The sequence below is a fragment of the Neodiprion virginianus genome, chromosome 4, assembly GCF_021901495.1.
Source record: "Neodiprion virginianus isolate iyNeoVirg1 chromosome 4, iyNeoVirg1.1, whole genome shotgun sequence".
In the NCBI taxonomy this organism is placed as follows: Eukaryota; Metazoa; Arthropoda; class Insecta; order Hymenoptera; family Diprionidae; genus Neodiprion; species Neodiprion virginianus.
Window position 1 is genome coordinate 21385655 of NC_060880.1, and position 21590 is coordinate 21407244.

Genomic DNA, 21590 nt, shown 5'->3' on the forward strand with positions numbered 1-21590 from the left:
GAATCTCGAACTGGCAGGAAAGATGGAGTGCGTAATTTTTGTCTGAAATGTAAAAACTAGTTACTTTGAATTGATATGTATTTTTATCATCGATGAACTAAAAAACTCATCAAAAAACGTTGAATCACATTCATTTTCGTTCAGAATTTTTTTAGTAAAAATCGTTACTTTTTACGTTTGAGCTCGACAATTAATATGATATAATTGTTTTTTGGATTATTTTGGTACATCGATAATAGAATGGTGCGCGAATTGAAAATAACTAGTTTTAAAACACTCGCTCGTTAAAGCTCGATCGGGGTCGGATGCCTAGTGTAACTGGTTTTTGTGCTCGTGCTCTCACTTACTCGTTGTCAGTGTTTTACGACTCGTAGTTGTAGGGGAGACTGGGGCACGATGGACTCCCCAAAAAATTATCGTATCTGCTTCACAGTATACAGAATGAACACTGTCTTTGTGCATGTGACGCAAACGGAATCTGCTCGTAAGATTTTTTCTATATAATACTACAAATCACAATTACACATGCATGGAAGTATAACGTATTGTGATATTATGTCAATACATTTCGTCAAAAAATACCACAGAACAATCAGCTGAGTGCTGACAGATTTTAAACATTACGCACAGTTCTAATTGAACGACGTTATTGTCATGTATACAATGCCAACCACTCACCAATTGCAATTTGTTGATCCTGGTCATTCGGTTTTATTTCCTATCCAAAATGTTATTTGAGTTTTTAGGCCTTTAAATTAAGGTACTGCGTTAAATACTGTCTCATATACGGAGCATGTATTTCATCTCGATCAAAATTAGCGAATCCGTGATGTATTACAGTTACTCTGAATTTTTTTCCATCCAAACACTTTTCGAAAAACAATTCTGCTTCTCTACCCAACGTAGGTACTTCACTTGCGATTTGCTAAAACAGCGTTTCGATTCTATGCCTACGAAAATTCAAGATCGAGAGAGCAAATGAAAAGTTGTTGGAATAATTATGAATATCGATGTTATGGAATACATCGAGCGCGTGTCGAATAGAATCCCATTTCGAAATGAATGATTCTTGTATTTTCATATTATAGACGTATTATTGTAGGTAATCTAGTTTGTCTCCCGGAAAATTATAAAATTTATAGTGTGCATCACGTATTAATCGTTAATGGAACACGTATATTAATATCGTACATGGCCGTATATATTATATATATATACTTGTTGGTCTCTGCATCATTATTACATCTGATCTATTATTATTTGTGATCTATATATACATTCTTCTCTCAGGTACCTATACTCTAATTAAATCACTGTCTTGCTACGAATTTTGGAAAAAATTGATTCTCATTACTAATTTCTTGAATCGCTGACGATTCGGTAACGTTATAAGTCGGTAAGTACGGACAAGCTAAATATTGACTTGGTCTTACCATTAGGACGATTGTGTTACTCGGAAGGTTATTGCAACCGACGTCATGTCGTGATCGGTAACCCTCTGAAGCTCTGCAGTAAGTTCTCAACTCTGCCACTGAAACACCGCAGAGAGCGCAAGCGCGCGACGAATTTCTGTCTTTATAGAGATTTCTCTCTGCTTATAGTCTCTGGTCAACGTTTAGTATTTTCTACTCTCTGGTATTAGAATCTCTACGAAAAGTTTTCTTTAGCGATATGAAATACAAATCGACGACTGATTAAGAATAATACACCTATCAATCATGAACATTCATCCCGGAAATTGCACCAGTACTGACGGTAAATTTTACCGCACGCATGTTATTAATTCGTTAAATTACTGTCAAGAAGGTTATGTCTGTTTATGATTATTTGTTAAATTTGTCGTTACAGGTAAACAAGTTTGTCCGTACAAGGAAAAATGTTATCGCAGAAATCCTATACACTTCACCGAAATGTCTCATCCGCACCGTAAGCATACGTATTTAGTTACAATCTGCATAGTAGTTTTATTTTGTCGACTCAAATTTTTTCTTCACTAAGCATTCTGTTACATTTACATCGACAATAGACACGTCACCTACTTAATTTTAAGTTTGTCATTTTGAAATGCCACTGTCTATTATCACTGCTCATGCATGCTGAACTAACGAACTTTTCAATAACTTTAACAAAGAATCTAGACAGGTCGTGGTTTGAAACGGCAGTGTGGTTACCAGCTGGCGAACGGCATGGCTCTCAAAATGAATATTTTCTGGTGTATCGCATCTCTAAGTGAGCGGGTGGTGCGGTAGCTAAGGTTCTGGTGTAAGGATTTGGTGAACTTGGGTTCAAAATCCTGGCGGATGGAACTTTATTCGTTTTTTATTTCTTCAAAGAAGTTTGACCTTTGTTATACTCACACTACAGGTTTGATAAATTATCATATTCTGACGCTATCTGAAACCACAAGACATGTATGAGGTGATAACTATACGTGGACTGTGGCCGCTATCCACGCTGCGCAACGCTCGCTGCTAATATGAATGTTTTATTTTCCAATTTGAAAGAATAAATGAAACTGTGTAAAGAGTGATTCGTATTCAAATAACCTATTAGATTAATGCTAGTAACGTAGAAACTTACCCATTTAGTTATACACACACAAAATTTGAAATCTTGTTCTTCTGGTTACACCATCAAAATTTTTTAAGAATGACATTGATTTTCTTTACTTTTAACGTAAAATAAATAAAATGCGTTACCGAGGCCCACAAATCGTGTTGACTGGTGTTATTTATTGACCTAATTTATTTTGTCAGTAATGCCTTGATAAAATTGATACTTGTCGTCTTACTCATATATACTAAAAATTAGTTCATCAGTAATTCATCTCCAGTTGACCAATATTATTCAAATTTACAGTGGAAAAATTGGTGATGGATCAACTCGATGGTACGATAACTGTTCCTCCCCGACTTGATTTTGAATGTAGTGACAGATCGACACTGCTGGATCAGTTAAAAATACTCCAAATGGTGTTGAGGAAAGAAAGGGATAGGAATGATGAAATCGGGACAGGGCAAACCTCGATAGAGGATAAAAGAAACAGCATAAGAAATATTCCTCAGTTCACAAATAGCATCCCACAAGACCTTAAAGATAAGATAGACAGAAATAAAAAAATCGCCGTTGAAAGGCGTGAGGCAAAATTACGAGAGATGGACAAACGAGCGATTTTGCTCTCAAAGCCATCAACGAGCGATTCCAGCGACTTAACAATGGCCACGGATAGTAAGAGTTTAATCAAAGATGACGTGTCCAATGAAACATGGAGCAAACTCGCTGACAGAATTAAAAAACAGAAATTGGAAAGCAGGAACGAGATGACGAGCACATTGGGATTGAAAAGAAACTCTGAACACTTGAACCAAGACTCAGAGTCTTCTAAAAGATTTAAAAATGATCAAGCTATAGAGAATCGTAGTAACAGAGTTGGAGGGCAAGCTGGTGGCGCGAGCACAAGTAACGGAAATTCTCAGCTTGGTGATCAGGAGCCAGATTTAATGACAGCTTATGCTGGTAGCACCACGAGTGCATTGAGAAATGAAATGAGATTGAAGGTTATAGAAAAGATAAGAAGCAGCGGGATAAAAATGTCTATTGTCGAGCCAGGTGAATTTGCTTTGAAATATGCCTTGTCTGCGCCGTATCATTTATTTTTCACAAGAGTCGAGGATTGCAAGGAAACTCACGATCAAAATTTTTCCCTAACATTCCCTGAGATTCTCGACAGAAGTCTAGGTGAGATAGTATCCAGCCTCCAGATAAATTTCATGCTCGATGCTGGATGGCTGTGTGCTCAATATTTACTTGCCGGACAATCGTCGGACATGCTCATACTCTACGGGGAACGAGAAGACCAGGAAAAATTACCACCAAACATTAAAACTATTCATATTAAAATGCCAACGTTCGGTTGTCATCATTCAAAGCTAATGGTATTCAAGTACCGCAACAACGGAATCAGAGTTGTTGTCTCCACAGCGAATCTCTATTCCGACGATTGGGAGAATAGAACTCAAGGGTTAGTCAGCTAAGAATCGGGGGGATACTGCAGCGTCTTGTTTCCTACTTTTTAGCACACCCATATAGAGGGACAATCGATCTTTACTGCTGATAGAGAACTCACGCGAGTAAGAACGCCTGATTTCACCTAAATGGTTGACATAAACGGATTTGTTTTATTTACTCTGACTTATATGATGTAAGTCTAATTTGACTAACATAGAATATCCCATATTATATATACCGATGATACCTATGAAATGAATCTTATACTACAGATATCTAGTTAAAAATATCGTCTCACCTTTAAAGTTCTTATATCTGTTGATTATAAAACAAAATCGTGCGGTATAGAGTGCAAGGTAATTTTTTTATGAAATTCCTTTGATGTCTCATTGTACTTTCATCCAAAAATGTCATCACAGTGAATTGTGAGATATTTATATTGAAGATTGTGCCTTGAGAATTCTGCTACCTCTCTAAGTCGAAATTTATGTACTCAGCAAAACTTGGAACTTCTAATTCCACAGATCAAGCATTTGAGTAGTTTGGACATAAAATATTCAAAAAATACAAGGTTCACGGTATTAGGGGATGAGACTGAGGTTCCTAACGTTAATAAAACGATGCATTATCATGAAAAATTGTTGTTTCCAATTTGAGGATTTTTTTAATTCAGTGATACGTAATAAAGCAGAAAATACTCATATCTTGGAATGTTGATTCATTTAAAGTCATTGCGTCTTAACGTAACGAACTTCAACCCCGTATTAGGAGAAATCTGACGGAATGAAATTCGGCAGCTGAGCGTGGTTTTCAATTCTCAGGTCACATGTTGTTATTTTTAGCTGAAGTCGTAACAAAAAGGAATCAAAAAGTTGGGAACGGACTGTGGTCTCCCGTTGCATTTAATAATTAATTAAAACTATAGACAGAAATTTAATATGGCATAAAATTAATACAACTCGTTTAAATTAGGGTCTGGATATCGCCTCACTTGCCTCGCCTGCCAGATTCTGCAAATACTAGTGACGGTGAATCGCCAACAGGATTCAAAAAGGATTTTGAACGTTATTTGCAGAAGTACAATTTGCCTGATTTGACCGAGTGGGTCCAGGCGATCAGGAAAGCTGATTTCTCAGATGTTAAAGTATTTTTTGTTGCGTCAGTGCCAGGAAATCACAAAGACGCAGAACATAATGCTTGGGGTCATAGAAAACTGTCAACTATTTTATCCCAGCACGTTACTTTGCCACCAAATGCACCCGAATGGCCGATAATTGCACAGTGCTCGAGCATCGGAAGCCTTGGACCAAATTATGAGAGTTGGCTGTCTAAAGAAATCATACCTGCCATGTGCAGGGAAAAAAATCAGGGATTGAAAAGTCACCCAAGATTCCAGTTCATCTATCCGTCAATTAATAACTACAAAAACAGCTTTGACATGAGAAAAGGCGCTTGTTGTTTACCCTACGGATTAACAACCCATCAGAAACAACAGTGGCTGGAATCATATCTTTAGTAAGTTTAATGATTCTTGATTCGTTCTGTTACAGATGTATTTCACTACCTGAAAGCTTGGTGTCTTCTCAATCCAAAGATACAGACCCAATCTTTGTCAACATTTATTCTTAAAGCTATTGATTCAGTTTTTCAAAACTAGAGATTCCAGATCCAGAAAGAGATATTTTTACTGATTTGCGGCAATTGCTGAATTCTTATTTCACAGACTGCAACAAATATGATTGATTGGCTCCAGTGTATCCTTGTTGGGATTTCACATGATTCGTTAAAAATTTTTGATCCATCATTTACGTCTCATGTATTTATTCCGGCAGCCAATGGAAGGCGAGCAATACCCGGCGAGACCGAGCGATTCCACATATCAAAACTTACACGAGAATTTCGCCAGATCAAACTGAAATTCCCTGGTTCGTACTGACGAGTGCTAATTTGAGTAAGGCTGCATGGGGACATAGAAGAGGAAATCATTACATCATGAGCTACGAAGCTGGAATTATCTTCGTGCCGAAATTAGTCGTAAGTTACGGTATTTTATACACAGGAATATGATATTGTTCTCTTGAAGCTATGAAATCGGTGTTGAAGGGACCAGGCTTTACAAAAATACCCAAAACGAGAGTGTTCTGTTGTGCGAATAAATTATTCAAATCGAAAAGCGATCTATCCGTGAACTTGTTCTATTAAATACAAATTTTTCGTCTAGTCTTACAACAGCATTCCATCTAATTGTAAGCTACGACATCTTGATACCTAATTGCTCTAACTATTGTTTGAATAAATGTGTGAACAATGTCTCGCTTGAGGTGTAGTGAAAGAACTGCCCCCAAAAATCGCAATCTCAATGTTATCAATTCGGTATATTCTCAACAATTTATTATTGAGAACATTTTACACCGCCTAGCCCCCTCAATTTGTCTGTAAAGAATAATTCAAATTCCACAGCTGCTAGTAAATCAATCATAATCCGTATTCTTCTCAGACTGGAAACACTGTCTTTAATATCAAACGGGAAACGCCTGACGGTACACCGAGGTTTCCAATTCCATACGACGTTCCGTTAACCCGTTACGAGGCTCAGGATAAACCCTTTGTTATGGAATTTTTCAAAGGATACGAATAAAAATATTTGTAGTTTTACGTGATTTGTAATAATTTCGATCTGAGTACTACCCTTTCTTTCGGAATTGATCAGTCCTATTATTTAGCACGTTCTGTCTTTTAGAGTGAACAATACGTATACATAAAACTTCGTTATTTATTCGTTTTTCATTCTTATATTTCAAGCCAATGTATATTACAGTATTTCTCTACTCAAAGCATTCCTATTTTTCATATCCTGTTGTATTATTCCAATTATTCCAGTAAATAGAATATTTTATTTTTTAACATAAATGACAGTTCCGGGTTACAATATTCCTTTGTAAAACCTACAATTTTCAGAACGAAAACTAATGTTATTTGACCAAGTCGGTAAGTATAAACTGAAAACTATTTCAAATCCTGTGCTTCAAGATAACCTTCGAAGCTAGTATTTTCAGATTAGTTTTGCATTGAAAATAAAATGCATGTATTACATGCTTCATGGGTTGAAGCATGGGTTCATTTTAACTTTACTCATCTTTCCACACTTCAGAGAGATTAAGATTCTTTTTATTGAATCGAATTGAGGATGTCCAAAAACGGAATTACCGCGAATTGAAGAAATTATTTCATTGTTAAATTATACATTGTCATTCCTTTATGATATACAATTTAGCCCGGTACATGTGGATAATTTTACAACTCGCAATTGATAACCAAGTTTTTAATCGATCCGCCTGAATATACATGTACGTATCGGTACATAATATAATTTTTATTTAATATCAATGATACTGTGTCAAATGATTTGAAATGCCGGAATTTTTCTCAGCTTTTTAAACATCACAAGCAAACATTTTCTTTATGGATATAAATTCACTTGGTACAATCATACGTCATTTCTCTGTAAGGTAAAGTGAACTGATAGAATCTAGCGTGATATTATTTTCATAAAAAAAAAAATTAACCATCGGGAGTATTTGAGAACCCACTAAAAATTGCTGTGCAATAAGGATAACTCTGCACAATACGTGAAAAATCAAAGTTGACCCTCCTAGCATTGCTCAAAGTTTCACGGACGAGTAACATAAACGATAAAGTTCGCACTGTCAGCAGTTTGTCTCTTATACACTACGAATACCTGGAGCTTATAATTAAACAAAATATGCTAGTATATTTATATCAATATACGCTATTCTAAATCGCTTAAACCAGCATATATTATGCTATTGTTTTTATTATTGTCGAGCTGGATTCTAGAAACGAGTAACAAGTACATCGACGACAAAACGCAGAAATTGAATGTAGTCGGCGAGTACCAGCTCTTGGAATGATGTTTCGCTATCGCCACACGAAAAGCGAGATCCGACTTGACGACGTGTACGTGCGAGGAGGTCGTGCTTGGAATTTTATCCGATATCACGGCAAAGATTGACGATTAATTTTTCCATTTTAAAGGTGATTTCGGTATTTGGTGTCTTCTTTTTTTTTTTTTTTTACGCTCGAAATCATTTTGATGCCGATTACGTAAGGGATATAAATTTCCCAAGTGCAAAACTACCGCGGCATATAAACGCGCAGAGGATCGTGCGTTTTCATTGAAAGACCAACGGCTCGTAGGAAAGTATTTCCTGATCAAAAGTATCCCGTAAGTCGGGCCTCGCGCATGTTCTGCCTTCAAACTGTGCGTAACAAGCGCCGACTCAAGTGCCCATCGTCATGATAGTCGTTTCCTATGTAAGCAAGTGCGTGCTTCGCAATGTCTACCGCCGATAAATCGTTCCTTGATACAACTATTCCCTTGGACGGGTGCTGCAATTCGTGAAATTCGGTACCAGAGCGATTATAGTCTCTGTGGAAATTAGGACATTGCCTGGTAAGAAAGTTGTTTCTGATTTTTTTTTTTTTTTTATTCTTCTCGGACAATAAAATTATACCGAACGAGTGACCGTGTTCAGTGTTTTAAGTACTTAAGTAAAATAGAAATCTTAGATATCGAGTTAAATACGTAGAAAATCATTCGGTGACGAGCTAAATTCATCCGTAGCAATAAATCGTGCTGCGGTAAAAAATTGAACCCATCGGTGTTTTGGATTAAAATTAGTCGTTACATATGCTTAATGAATAAGGCTCGTAGATTGTTGCTACACCTTGAAGTGTCAACGACGAACGATAAATCGACGAGATACAGGAAGAGGAACAACGTTACCGCGTTTCCTGAAGTTCTACTTCTGATTCAAGGTTCACGGTAAGTTCCCGCATTATGGCAATAATAAACAGACATGGATGCGTGTATAATACCAAAGGTAAGAGGGAAAAATCATGTAAAAAGCGAGTTGGAATAAGGTAGAACATATTTCGACGACAAAAATAGAAATTTGAATCATGTGTGTAATAGAAATTATGTTTTCGAATCATTTCGATTATGAGTAATACTTTTTACTAGGTTTTATAATTAGAATCACTACAGATTATTAATAGTATCATTGACAGGGAATGAAACGATTATTTGCGTGCCTGAGTTTCAATACTCGAATTTGCATGTTCAGCAAATTCTGTTTGCGACCGTAACTTACACATCGATAAATTCACTGCACAAATTTCGAAGGCTTCGTCGACTTTCCTTGAAAGCCACGTCCAAGTGTACAACGTTATTGGTGAACGAAACAACTACGTAATAATCACACGCGAGCAAGTCATTACTCTGCTCCTATATTTCAACTGCATAATTTCGTTCAAAGTATATTACTGCGTATCCGTTTAAATGAAACTATTCGACACCAATTGACTACCACGTTTCGAAATGGGAAAAACCTCGCATGTTACGTTGTGTAAAAAATTGTTTGAATCATCAATCCTCTGGTTTTCACAGGAGGTATTTCCTGCGGTACGAAATGATGCAATATCTTTGACATTTCGATACGTGTGAAAAGATGTATAACATTTCGTGTGAACGACTCACTAATTGTGAAAAAGCGTGTTTTTGAGTATAACAGTCGTTTATCGTTTCTGTTTTAAAAATTTCAAAAAATCTGTGTCATATATAGAAAGTATGACAAGTTCTCTAAAATCTCACATCAGTTTGTCCAATAGAGTGATTACGTTGTATCAATATAATCTGAATGTCACTTGAAATTGCATGAATAAAAATAATGAAATTTTATTTGCACGTTTTCCGTAACAAAATGTGAATGTTCCAGGAGAAACACCCATTGCATGTATTATAGTACGCCAAGAAACCACGTGATAATTATAACATGTAACAGTTCCGAGCAACATCGAGCAACGGCTGCAACTGCGCTACCTGTGACCTACACAGACTCGTAACAAGTTCGTACAAACCAGTTTTCCCTCAATAAAAGAATTCTCCAATGGAAATCCGCACTCGCGTCATTAAGATTGGCGTTAACTTTCGGATAACGCCGTGCGTTCGGATCATTCAGTTCCAAGTCGCTGGCCATCATCTCGTGATGTAACAAATCTGTCCTAATAAATCGGCGCGGAAAACTATCACGAAACTATTATGAAATTTCAAACGACCGACGTGGAAATTTTAATCATCAATTAGATGTCACCGAGAATTTGAAAGTCACTAAGAAATCTAGAGTGAAATTATGGATTGCTCACGTCATAAATGGACTTTTCTCTGTAAGTAGGCAACTCGCTGTCTCAGGCACTTTTTAGCAAAAAATTTTTCAAGTAAACATCGAACAAAGTTTCTTCTTCTTCTTCACCAAATTTTAACTCATTCATTCATAATAATTTTTGTAACACCTCCAAAAACAGTTCCCTGGCGTGTCCCGAACTCAGGATTGGAGTGATAAGACAAAATATTTGCCGTTTGTTGCAATTTACCAAGATTTTGCTACAAGACGTTGAAAGTGTATTATATAATACACAATATTTTTTCATAATAATATTTTGATTTGATTTAGTTTTTGTCCTAATATGATTTGAAAAGTATCCCAAAGGGTTGAAAAACAGTCCCCTGTAGGCGATTTGAAAATAATATAAAGATATTTACAAAAATATACTATATTATGCAAATTTTGACGGGCAAAGTCAACACCAATATTATAATACAAAACTAACGGTGTCTTTTTATTCGTTGTAATTCAAAGATGAACCTGACATGGCCGCACGGGACTGTTCAAATTCGCCAACTTACAGAGAAAGACCCAAATACATCGCAATCTGTTCCTACGACGGCATGAAATTTCGTCGAGGAAAGTCGGCGGATGCTTTATTTCGTTTGTTCGAAAGGTCTTTTCCCGTTTCGCAATGGGGCCACACCACTATCACCGTACAGGTGATAAGAGCCACCGATAAGGCACAGGCGCGATCGTCTAACGCGAGCGGCTCTCTCGATACTCGAAAAGCGTCGATTGGGGGAAACCAGCTTCGGCGCAGAGGTATAACAGCAGGTCTCCCGGAAGGGGTGGAAATGCCAGCGACGCCAGGCGTCGCGAGGTTGATACCAGTCCGCAGGTCGTCAGCTGCTCTGCAGAGTTACTCGGTCGTTCGGTGGTGTCGAGTGATTTGCTGCCTGTTCGTTGTGGTCGCAGAGAAAAACTGGGTCTCCTTAAAGTTGGATCGAGGAGTTCGCAGTGGCGAGATAAAAGTGTGGTGCTCAAAAATCCGTACATTATTTGTTACAGTGGTTGACGTTTGAAAGGGTGATTCGAATCAGTTTGAAAGATTCGTTTTTACTCCGTTGGCATTATTCTTTCCTCTTTCATCTTGCTGTCTTTAAGCATTGGCAACGATAAGTTATAAATGAGAAATATCTTGCCTTGTAGTACAAGGTTAGTTACTATTAGTGCGAGCTTAAATTTAATTCAATGTTTTATTCAGACTTTGTTTCAGTTGTTTATTCGCATATTTTCTCTCTCTCTCTCTCTCTTTCTCTTGGTCAGATTCTGTTAATATTATTTTATAAATAAATTGATATGAAGCAGTGGAAAGATAAATTATGGGAAAATTCATCTTTCATCTACGTCGTTATAGGCTAGACTATGTCTGGTACGCCAATAATGCGGCACTAACAATATGTATAATAATAATGAGTATAAATGTAATGGTAAGTAAACATCTGCGTAGACAATTTCAATTGCAGATTTAAATTGCACAAGGATTCAATGCCACATTCTTGTGTACTTCAAATCTGTTGACGTCGTTCCTCGAGTCAATATTAGGTACTTCAAAATTTTATTACGTCTTTGTAGATATTTTTGAAAAGGGTTCTATACGGTCATAACGAATAACAAGAGTCATTCTTCAGAAAAAATATAGCCGATGAAAAGTTTAAAATCCGATATGCTATCTCATTCTTCGCAATATTCGCTAGCATTAATTTATAAACGAAACAAGAAAAGAGTTGGACATAGTTAGAGAGAGAGAGAGAGAGGGATAGGGGGAGACAAATATAGAGAGAGAACCATGTCTTTTCCATCAGGCGAAGATTTTCTCCGTGTCTTATGTGAACATATTTTTCCTAACAATTTTAGTTCATTAATCTATTGCCACCTACTTGCAAGAACGGATTGATCAATGGGATTGATAAAAAAGACGCATTATTTTGCATTCTTTGCAGTACAGGGCGATGACGCCGTCGCGGACCGAATTATTGACGAAAAGTAAAGGCGGAAAGAGGGCCGACAACGAATCAATATCTCGCTCGCCCTTACGCACCTGGAGATCATTCCTGCAGGAGGGTTGAAGGAGGATAAAAGTTCTCGCCCCGCAGCAGCTGATCAAAGGATAATCAAAGGGACATCAAAGACAGTTGACATTATGATAGCTTGCTGCGTCCTGGCCGGTGTCCTTGGCGTCGTCGTCCTCTTCTATGTCTTCCTCGAGGTGCACTACTTTCTGCGCATGTGCCTGACAGTGCTCTTGGCGAGATTCTGCAAGAAGCAAGTTCACATCCTCGACGAAACATCGGTTTACGGTACGCACTTTTACGCATAAAGGCATTCGAAGGCGAAGTAAAAAAATTTTCTCATACTTAAGGCACTGGTAACTGTCGTGTTAAAATCCCAGACTATAGTGACGATGAGGGATATGTATCCTGGTATTTTGAACCTAATGACCATCCATAATTATCCATCATCGGTATGCTTGAAAGATCTCTGAAATCAACTTGAGTTTCGTAGTTTCGCAGTACGACTTACTTATGTACTTTACTTCGTTAAATATCTGACAAGAGTTATGCAAGATTTCAAGGTTAGGCAATGAGTGATCCACCTGAAAAACTCTGGAAACCAATGGTTTATATTTACGGAGAACTGTTCACAGTAAAAAATCAATATAACTTACACCGTTGAAATCCTGAAAATTTTACGCATCAAAATCAATATTCCAGGATTTGTAGATTTTTCTTTCAAGTATAATTATCACCGTACGTCTTCTGAGATCTAATTTCGCGAATCGCTGCTTCTCTCGGACCGAAATCTCACAGCCAATTCCTTTCGCTGTTACGTTCCACGATATCTCGGTCAATAATGGAATGTTTAATTATTGGTTTCTTAATATTTAAATGATACGACCCAACGTTTGGAATATGTTACAAACGTCAAGCAATCCGAATATCTTTTCTCCTGCGCAGCATGGATGCAGAACGTCGAATCGTTCATTCATCACCACCGGCAATACGGTAATCTAATTTCCCCTGTAGCCAAAATTCGACATCTTGAGATTTGAAATATTTCCATTCACAATCAACCGTGTTTTCCAACAACGTCCACTTCGAGAAAGTACCCAATTCTTAATCCAAATCTGGAAACCTTACGTGACTCCCTTCGCTCGCAGACCGTGACCTGGTAGCCGAGAATCGGAGGCCACCCACGTAATATCCAGAACCGTATAAAAATTGTAAATAATTGTGTAAGTGAGTAAACATTTCCAGTTTCCATTCGGTTGTTCTTATCTCCGCAAACATCCTTACAAGCTGCATAATGAGCGATTTTTAAAATTATCTTTGCAAAATATGAGTCAGTTGTCAGTCAAATGGGAGAACGCGATGAAGCAACGACTATTTTATAATAGATGGAAGGTATATGTCGCCATGGGCACGGGAGAGGTGGTCGTATTGCAAGCTACTTCACCGGTTTGTTGATAGATCGAAACGCAACTTTCCTACGCTAAGAATTCCGATCGCCGATTCACATGCCCTGTATGCCTATTCGCTCGGTGTATAACGTTCTCAGTACGATCGATGAAAGTGAATGACTGACCGAGAATAGCGATCGCACATGGAAAGAATCCGTGCGGCGATGCTTTAACGGCTTCCATCTGCAGTGATTCACTTCTCGTTGTCGGTAAGTAATTGGGAAAAATGTTTCTGTCACGCGAAAGACGAGTTATGAAAATACTTAGACACCGAGAGAAGCGATCTTTGAACAATCCCACTATTCAAATGTATCAGAAACTATGAGAAACTATGATTAAGACTGTGTTCTGCTCTGAATATGTTGTGCTTTTCATACACATGGGGGTAGTCAGTGCCGATATGGTTGGCCAACCATGTTCGGTATTTATCATGAAATTTCTACTTGAAATAAAGTTATTTTAACTAAATACTTCTCTCGGTATGACGGTTCGAAAACTTTAACGTAGGATTGAATTACTGAAGTTTTACATGCAGAGAATGGTTTTAATCAGTCGTTAGACTTGTTTCATCCTTTTCGTATCGAAAAACCGAGACGAAAGACGCTAAGCCCGGTTGCGTATTAATGATAGTTAAAAAAAAACGGCAATGACGTTATGCAAATATTGTTTGCTGCAATTATTAGGCAGCCATCGCTCTAGTGCTTTGAGCTTGAAAGTCGCACATTACATGAGCGACGGAACTGTTCGCTAATTACTTTTTTGTATGGCTTCTGGATAAACATGTTACCTTGTAGAATCCTACTGTAATGAAGAACTACAATAAATTCAATGGAAATAAAATCAATTAATTTCTCAAGCATCCGTCAGCGCAGAAAATGAGACCACGCGGTTCGACTACGTCAATCTTTGAACTTCTAAACTTAATCCGCATACACGAAATAATATTAAAATTACACTGAAAATACTCCGGTCACATGCCTAAATAAGTTTGTACTTGCAGAAAATTATTTATCGGATTGAGATGTTTTGTGGCCAGATATTATTACGCACGAATCGATTAATATTTATACCCTCGATTAGTTTGATTCTATCTTAGGCATCGAAGCACTACACAAATATCTGAGCATTGATTCTAATCTATTTCAATTCTCGAAACCATCATCAAAATACGTTTGTCGGAAATTGGGTAATTAACATGTACTACGAAAAATTTTCGGCCATGTCAAACAAAAAGATGCCGATCGTTGGTCAAGCTTATCCGTACCAATGTTTTTCGAATTCAGCATGCAATTGCACAAAAATGTTATAAGTGAAATTATTGGCGGTGAAAGTGATTTTGAAAAATATTGCACCATTCTACAGTTGGATTATAACCACAGCAGTCCCCATTTCCTCTCATTATCTTATCCAGCATGACTGCTCATGCTGTTTGCAGCTGTTGACGTACGTCACTGCCGCTTACTATTTGACCGTATTTGTGAAAGATTACATTTTTAAAGGAAGTAAGGAAATTGGCGTGCTCATTCTTGAGGATGAAGTAAAGTATTTTTTTAAAGTTTCGAATGGTCAAAAGCAAATTTACCAAACCCTTGAAATTATCATCGTTCGTGTAGTATAAAAATAATTTTGTAAATATGAAAAACTATTTTAGGTGCTCTTGATAAGATATTCCACACAGTGGTCACTTGCAACTTTTCATTCCATGAATATTTTATTATGTCACACTTTGAAAATTTATTTTCTTCAATTTTCTTCTATGGACGACTTTTTATCAGTTCATAGAACAGTCTGATAAACTGGTAATCTGTGATGCGGTAAATGGATTGAAAAATGCTTTCCAATTCCAAAACATCAATCTCAATCACTTGTAGGTATCACTGACAAACCGTAACAACGAACATGTACAGCCCTTTTCACACTGCAACTGGTATTATTCTATATTTTCTCTATTTCTTTTCAGGAGTTTGCATAACCACCGACATAGACACGCTTCTTTATCATATGAACAACGCTCGTTATCTACGAGAGCTCGACTTCGCCAGAGTTGACTTCTACGAAAGGACTAATCTCTATCGCGAAATAAGAGCACAGGGATCCGGAGTCGTTCAGGGTGCAGCCACCATTCGCTACAGGAGATTTCTCAGGCCGTTTTCCGTTTACAAAATTACATCAAAGGTGAATACTCCATGTTTTATTATTTTTAACGTATTGCGGATATTGCTTGTCTTGCCGAAATCTATGTCTATATTTATTCTGTGATGATAGACTAGATAGACCATTAGGCTCTGGATTTTAGAGCCATAGATTCTGGCATCGCTGATATTATAATTTCTCGTAAACGATGATCAATGAAAATGACTCTTTTACTACTCCTCATATTGAATTGAAAATATTCGTTACCTGTTTTGCATTATATTTTATTGGAAATGAACATCGATACTTATTTTACTCTTATCGCAAGTTTATCGCTCGAGTAGGCATACAGAAATTGAATTACGTTTCTTACAAGTTTTTGATTAATAGAAATTCATATTTTTGGTGGCATCATTTTGCGTGCACCTTTTCCGCGACGATAACTCCTCTGACTTATCTATTTCATTATTTCACATAAATGTAGACTGAGTATTTGCAACGCAGCTTATGTATTATTGTCGATACTCGTCAGTTTTGTGCGTATGAATATAATTAAAAATCAATGTTTGTGTATTTTTGAAATTTGTCGGGGTTTTCAGCGAATTGACGTCGTGCAATTCGTGATCCCTGAATCGTATCAGATTAAAATGATGTGACAACGTGTGCTCAGTAAGCAATAAGTCCTTTATCATCAGGGATCAATACAATCTGTGCGTGTTGGTTTAGTAATTATAACAGGTTTGCTATCTAGCCCTATTAGAACGGAGATTGGTTTTGGGCGTTATCAGCTTTCTCTCCAACCGCACTAAGCCCTGCAATAGACTTGTACAATTAATCGTTTAGTCGAGAAAATGATTAAATGAAGCTTGCGATGAATCCGTTAACCGCACAGACCTACCCTGTAAAAACCTAGAAGCTCAAAGCTCTCTGAATACGTAAAAAAAGCCTTACGATGATACAAATATTACGTATTTGTAAGTAGAATGCCAATAAGACACGCTCCAATGGCATAAGACAAGTATGCCTATTACCTGTACACGAAAACTATTACAAACATCTTTGTGACTCACACGAATTGTGACCCACTGCAATAATCATCGCCCGAAATTGCTACTTAGACGCACCGGTTGATCCAGCAAATGGAAAAAATTCAATTGCACATAACTGATCACGGTTTCAAAATGATCTGTGCCATAACGTCTCTGATGAATCAAAATAGGCAAGAATCAGATACTTTCCATCGTTTCATGCATTGTGAATAATTTTGTAAGCAGAATTATGATGGTTTTTCACAATTCGTGCAGTAAGTCAAAAAATTTTGTGCCATAATTCGGCTGTAGGCTTAAAAGCCGGTCGTCATTCTCTTGTGTGTCGTATTACTATGTAACGACTAAGTTCATGCATCAATCCAATCGTAAATTCATCGTCAATATATTTCACGTCGTAAAGTTATCGGTTATTTTCAATGTATTCCATTGAACCGCCCGCTGAGGTTTAAAGTTTCCTGTACCGTGTTTCCGGTGTGAGACATATCTGTGTGTCACCTCTCTGTGTCATGCTCGTGTGCCAAAAAGCTGTCCGCATTTCATTACGCCAACCAGTGAACAAAATTTTGTATCCGTCGCGTAGAATTGACATTACCTTGATTCAAAGAAAATCACAGTTATAACACCCGGAGCGTGAATGACCTCTACTGGAACTACACAATTTCCACCATAGGCGGCTATGACCCATATGTTAGACTCATCAGAGTTACAGAACAGAGATGTAAAAGTTATAAAACAGATACATAGAAGATCCACGAATCGTATAATTTGTAACACTAGGATGTTTCAGAAAAAAACGATCGCAATTTCCCAACATGGCACTTCATAAAAAGTTTGTTTGTCATTTTGCACCTGAAATACTTTTTTGAAACGACACTCTTTTCAATATCATTCAAGCCTGGCACCGAAAGTAAGTTCGCTGCTGATGAAATGAATCACATTCTTTGATTTTTGGACACGAATCCGCCCGTCGCATTTGAATAAGGTCTGTGAAATCCTGTACAACAAATCTTATCCAGACAAACGCGAAATTTGTACTGAGTCGTATATTTGCTCCAACTGCTTGCACAGCTTACTAAATTCCGGAACTGCGAAGTGAGATTACGCGAATGGATTCTTGCGTCAAACGGATAACCGTCTCTCGGTAGTGTTATCGTCTGAAAGCGGCCGTTAGTCACCTCAGTTTCAATCATCATTTCCTGCATGCGCAACTGACTCCAGCAAACAATGAGCCGGAGCCATTCTTGCTACGGAATCTGCTCTCTCAAGGCCTGGCTGGCCATTAAAAAGAATATAAAAAAACCTTGGTCACACGACTTTCCCATTGCTATTCGTCCCGTGATATTGGTTCGATTGGACTATATGCATGATTTTGAATAGCATCCTGATAGATCGTACATGGCTCAAGACATGATTTGTGCCAAAGTTACGACTTGCATGTAAACGTTCAGCAGTCTAACTCATTCCTTTTGTACACGCCTATCTATTTATGGTGTTTCATTGATCAATTGGCCTACTTCTTGTACAAACTGCTTGGATATTTTCTAATTATTTAACGGTTGGCAATACTGGTGACGAAATTTTTTCAACGTTTTTACATATTTTTCAAACGTTTGCTTCGAAGCACGCAACTTGTTTACCTCGATGGTATACGTGTAATCGATACTGTGCATTTTTTGAGGAGTTAACCCCTTATAGCCCATAATCATAAAGTTTAAATAAATAGTATTTAAGGCCTTGTCATTCATACCTTCCGTATGGATTTTGTAGGATCTTATTTAGTTTGTTACAGAAATGTCACAAGGAGCTACAACGGGTTAATGCATTGAAATATAGCAATGCATAGACGTGTAGATGTAAATAAAAAAAAAAAAACAATCTCAGTCTACGTTTTTTAAAGTAATTCCAGCTATATTAATATCGATCTAGTGTATTGTAGTAATCTAGTTATCGTTAAATTGAAATTCTCTGCATCATTTGCGAGAATTGTTGCTACGTGAAAGAATACGTAGAGTGATTCCTGAATGTTCAACTTAATTTTATACATTAAAGCTCGTCTGAAATTGCGAATGAATTTTTTTCAAGCTCTTCACTTTGCAAGTGCAAAATAAACAAGGGTTTTCCATGAAAATGTTGAAAACGAGGTGTCTTTTAATTTTTCAGATCATCTACTGGGACGACAAGTCTATTTTCATGGAACACAAGTTCATCAGCTCCGGCGATGGATTTGTTCGAGCTATCGCAATTTGCCGTCAACGGGTACTCGAGTGCAGTGCCGAAGCCGTTATGGGGGTGCTGCTTGATCGCGGAGGCAAAGTGAACGGAGGACTGGAGGCCGGAATTGCCCCGACAAGTGTACGTTAATATTGTAACATTATTTCGTCAAACAGCCCTCGAGCTCCTAGAGAGACGAAACTGATACGGCGCAGCTAAAGAGCAATAAGCGTTAGAAATAAGGATGCAAATCAAGATGAAAAAGGTGTCCGGCAATACTGTTGTATGTTTTTCTATTAACCGAGTATGAACTCGGTTTATTATTAGATATTATTTATGATTCCTTCCACACTTTTCTGTAAGTAGGAGTTTATAACTTTATCAACCGAGTCACGCGACTCGTGTACTTTTGTTGAACGAATTAACGAATAGGAAACTAACTTGAATTTTAACAGGTTATCGCTTGGGATAGATTGAGAAATTAGGGAAAGTCTTTTACATTGCTAGAATTGGAAATGAGGAAAAATTATTGCTTTTGACATACGCTGTTGTGTTCGAATTGCAAAAATTAGAAAAAATTATAACGTACTAGTTCTGGGATCTTTCGGAATTCTATAAGTGACAACTTCTGTAATGATAGTACACCAGACATTTTTTTTATGACGCATTTAATCGAGGAGAAGTAATCTCATATTTTTAATTTCATTTACTGCTTTTAGATTTCTCGAAGAATATAAATCTTAAGACAGGCTTCAAATCTGCAAAAAATATATGACCGTAATGTCTGTTTCCGGGATAAACCTGTAAAACCTGTCATTCTGGGACAAGTTTTTGTATCACTTAAGAATCCGTGAACATTCATTGCCAACTTTTCGAGTTCAATCAGGGAACTTATTGAAGTGAACTTCATTGTTCGAAAATCTTGAAATAACTAATTTGAGATTGAGATAAAGGTCGTTCTTACTCACTTTTGTTAATCCTTTTACACGAAAGGCGTGATTACGCTTAAACAGACATATTTTTGGATACTCAACATCAGTTCTAAGTAATTGTGATTTCTATATTCGATTTCAAAAAATGTTGTAAAAACTTGTCAAATAAAGGATCAAATTTGCATAGCTATTCTGCAGTATGCTATATATCGTCATTTAACAAGCGGCATATTGATTTTCAGGCACCACACGTGAGACCGGAAATTCCACCGGAAGTTGCCTTGTGGTTGGAAAGTAACGAAATTTCTTCGGCGAGCTTGCGCCCGACGCCAGAACCCCCTCGCTGCTGACAGAGGGATGCCGGAGTTTCCGTTGTGAACGACGTCACGCCGGCGAATTGCTACGAAACGACTGTGGTTTAAGAACCATGAATGCGAAAGGCGACTCATTTTTAGCCTTTGAAGCGTGAGAACGAAGGAAAAAAAAAATGAAAAAAAAACAAAGGACGAGAAAAAGAAGAAGCGGACCCAAACGAAATCTATTGATGTGGATAAAAAAGTATCGATAAACTTTTTATCCTTATAATAACTTTGTATAGGAATTACTCATGTAAGATGTGACTCGTTCCGTATCAGATTGCGCAGAAAGGTCAAAAAAAAAAATATATATATATATAAAAAATGGCTTTGAAAATATGCATCATTTTTTTTTACATCATTTTTTATATCACTTCAAAAAATACGGCTTAACTGTACCGCCTTAAAATTTTTTGATTTATGAAACGACTTTTTTTCGAAAAGAACCTGTTTTCTACATATTTGCGAAATTCACTTTTACCGGTATTTAATTAATTAAGTCGTGGCTCTCATCTACAGGCATCATGTTGCCGATAGCGTACGTGTACTTCGATTCTGTTTACATAAATGACGAGTTTTTATAGAAAAAGTTTTCTAGGATACCTAATTTTTGAACAATATTCGAGAAAAAAAAATTGGCCAATTGTGAATGAAAAATGTGTGATTGCCGAAAATTGTTCTTGTATTTCGTTCTTTAATTTTCACTGTGATAAATAACTCTAACAGTTATAGATTGATCTCCCTAAACTCCGAATGGCAGCATTTTGAAAAAAAAAAAAATTCGTTAGCATTCGTTAGCAAAAAAAAAGGCAAGAAAATGGTGATATCTGTACATTAGAGCCAAACTTTTTTGGACCAAAATAAGATTACGGGTGTTATTAAGTTTTGCTAAAAAATTATATGCCTTTTATTTAAGTAATTTGAAATTTTGATCTCGGCCTTCCTGGGCGATTCGAATTTGAGATGGAACGAGTCATACTTGTATTGGATACGCCGATCGATTTCTCAATAAAACCGGAAATACTTGTATTGTGATAATAATAGACGGAGGAAAGTTTGAAAAGTCTCTCGACGTTTACGGAATGGCGTATCTGTCTACGAATGTGAGCAGCACGCGTGTTTAAAAAGAAAAGTTCCATTTTGTTGTGTGCGGTTAATCTTTTATACCCGCGTTACTTTTGGGGAAAAAGCTG

The 21590-nt window shown here is 37.1% G+C and overlaps 2 protein-coding genes across 7 annotated transcripts; both read left to right on the forward strand.

Moving 5' to 3' along the window:
* The first annotated feature begins 1570 nt into the window (after positions 1-1570).
* LOC124302128 (probable tyrosyl-DNA phosphodiesterase) lies at positions 1571-6663 on the forward strand. Its single transcript, XM_046757929.1, has 6 exons — positions 1571-1755; positions 1849-1926; positions 2860-4021; positions 4981-5523; positions 5841-6042; positions 6506-6663. The coding sequence occupies exons 1-6, from the start codon at positions 1719-1721 to the stop codon at positions 6644-6646; spliced, it is 2163 nt and encodes a 720-aa protein (XP_046613885.1). The 5' UTR covers positions 1571-1718; the 3' UTR covers positions 6647-6663.
* Positions 6664-8293: 1630 nt separating this feature from the next.
* On the forward strand, positions 8294-21202 carry LOC124302129 (protein THEM6). Of its 6 annotated transcripts, none has more exons than XM_046757934.1 (5): positions 8294-8854; positions 12200-12556; positions 15677-15891; positions 19059-19250; positions 20284-21202. In XM_046757934.1, the coding sequence occupies exons 2-5, from the start codon at positions 12400-12402 to the stop codon at positions 20389-20391; spliced, it is 672 nt and encodes a 223-aa protein (XP_046613890.1). In that variant the 5' UTR covers positions 8294-8854; positions 12200-12399; the 3' UTR covers positions 20392-21202. The 6 variants fall into 6 exon arrangements, with proteins under 6 accessions (XP_046613890.1, XP_046613892.1, XP_046613886.1 ...); XM_046757936.1 differs by having other exon boundaries at positions 12205-12556; XM_046757930.1 differs by lacking the exon at positions 8294-8854 and adding an exon at positions 10836-11411.
* The last annotated feature ends 388 nt before the right edge of the window (positions 21203-21590 follow it).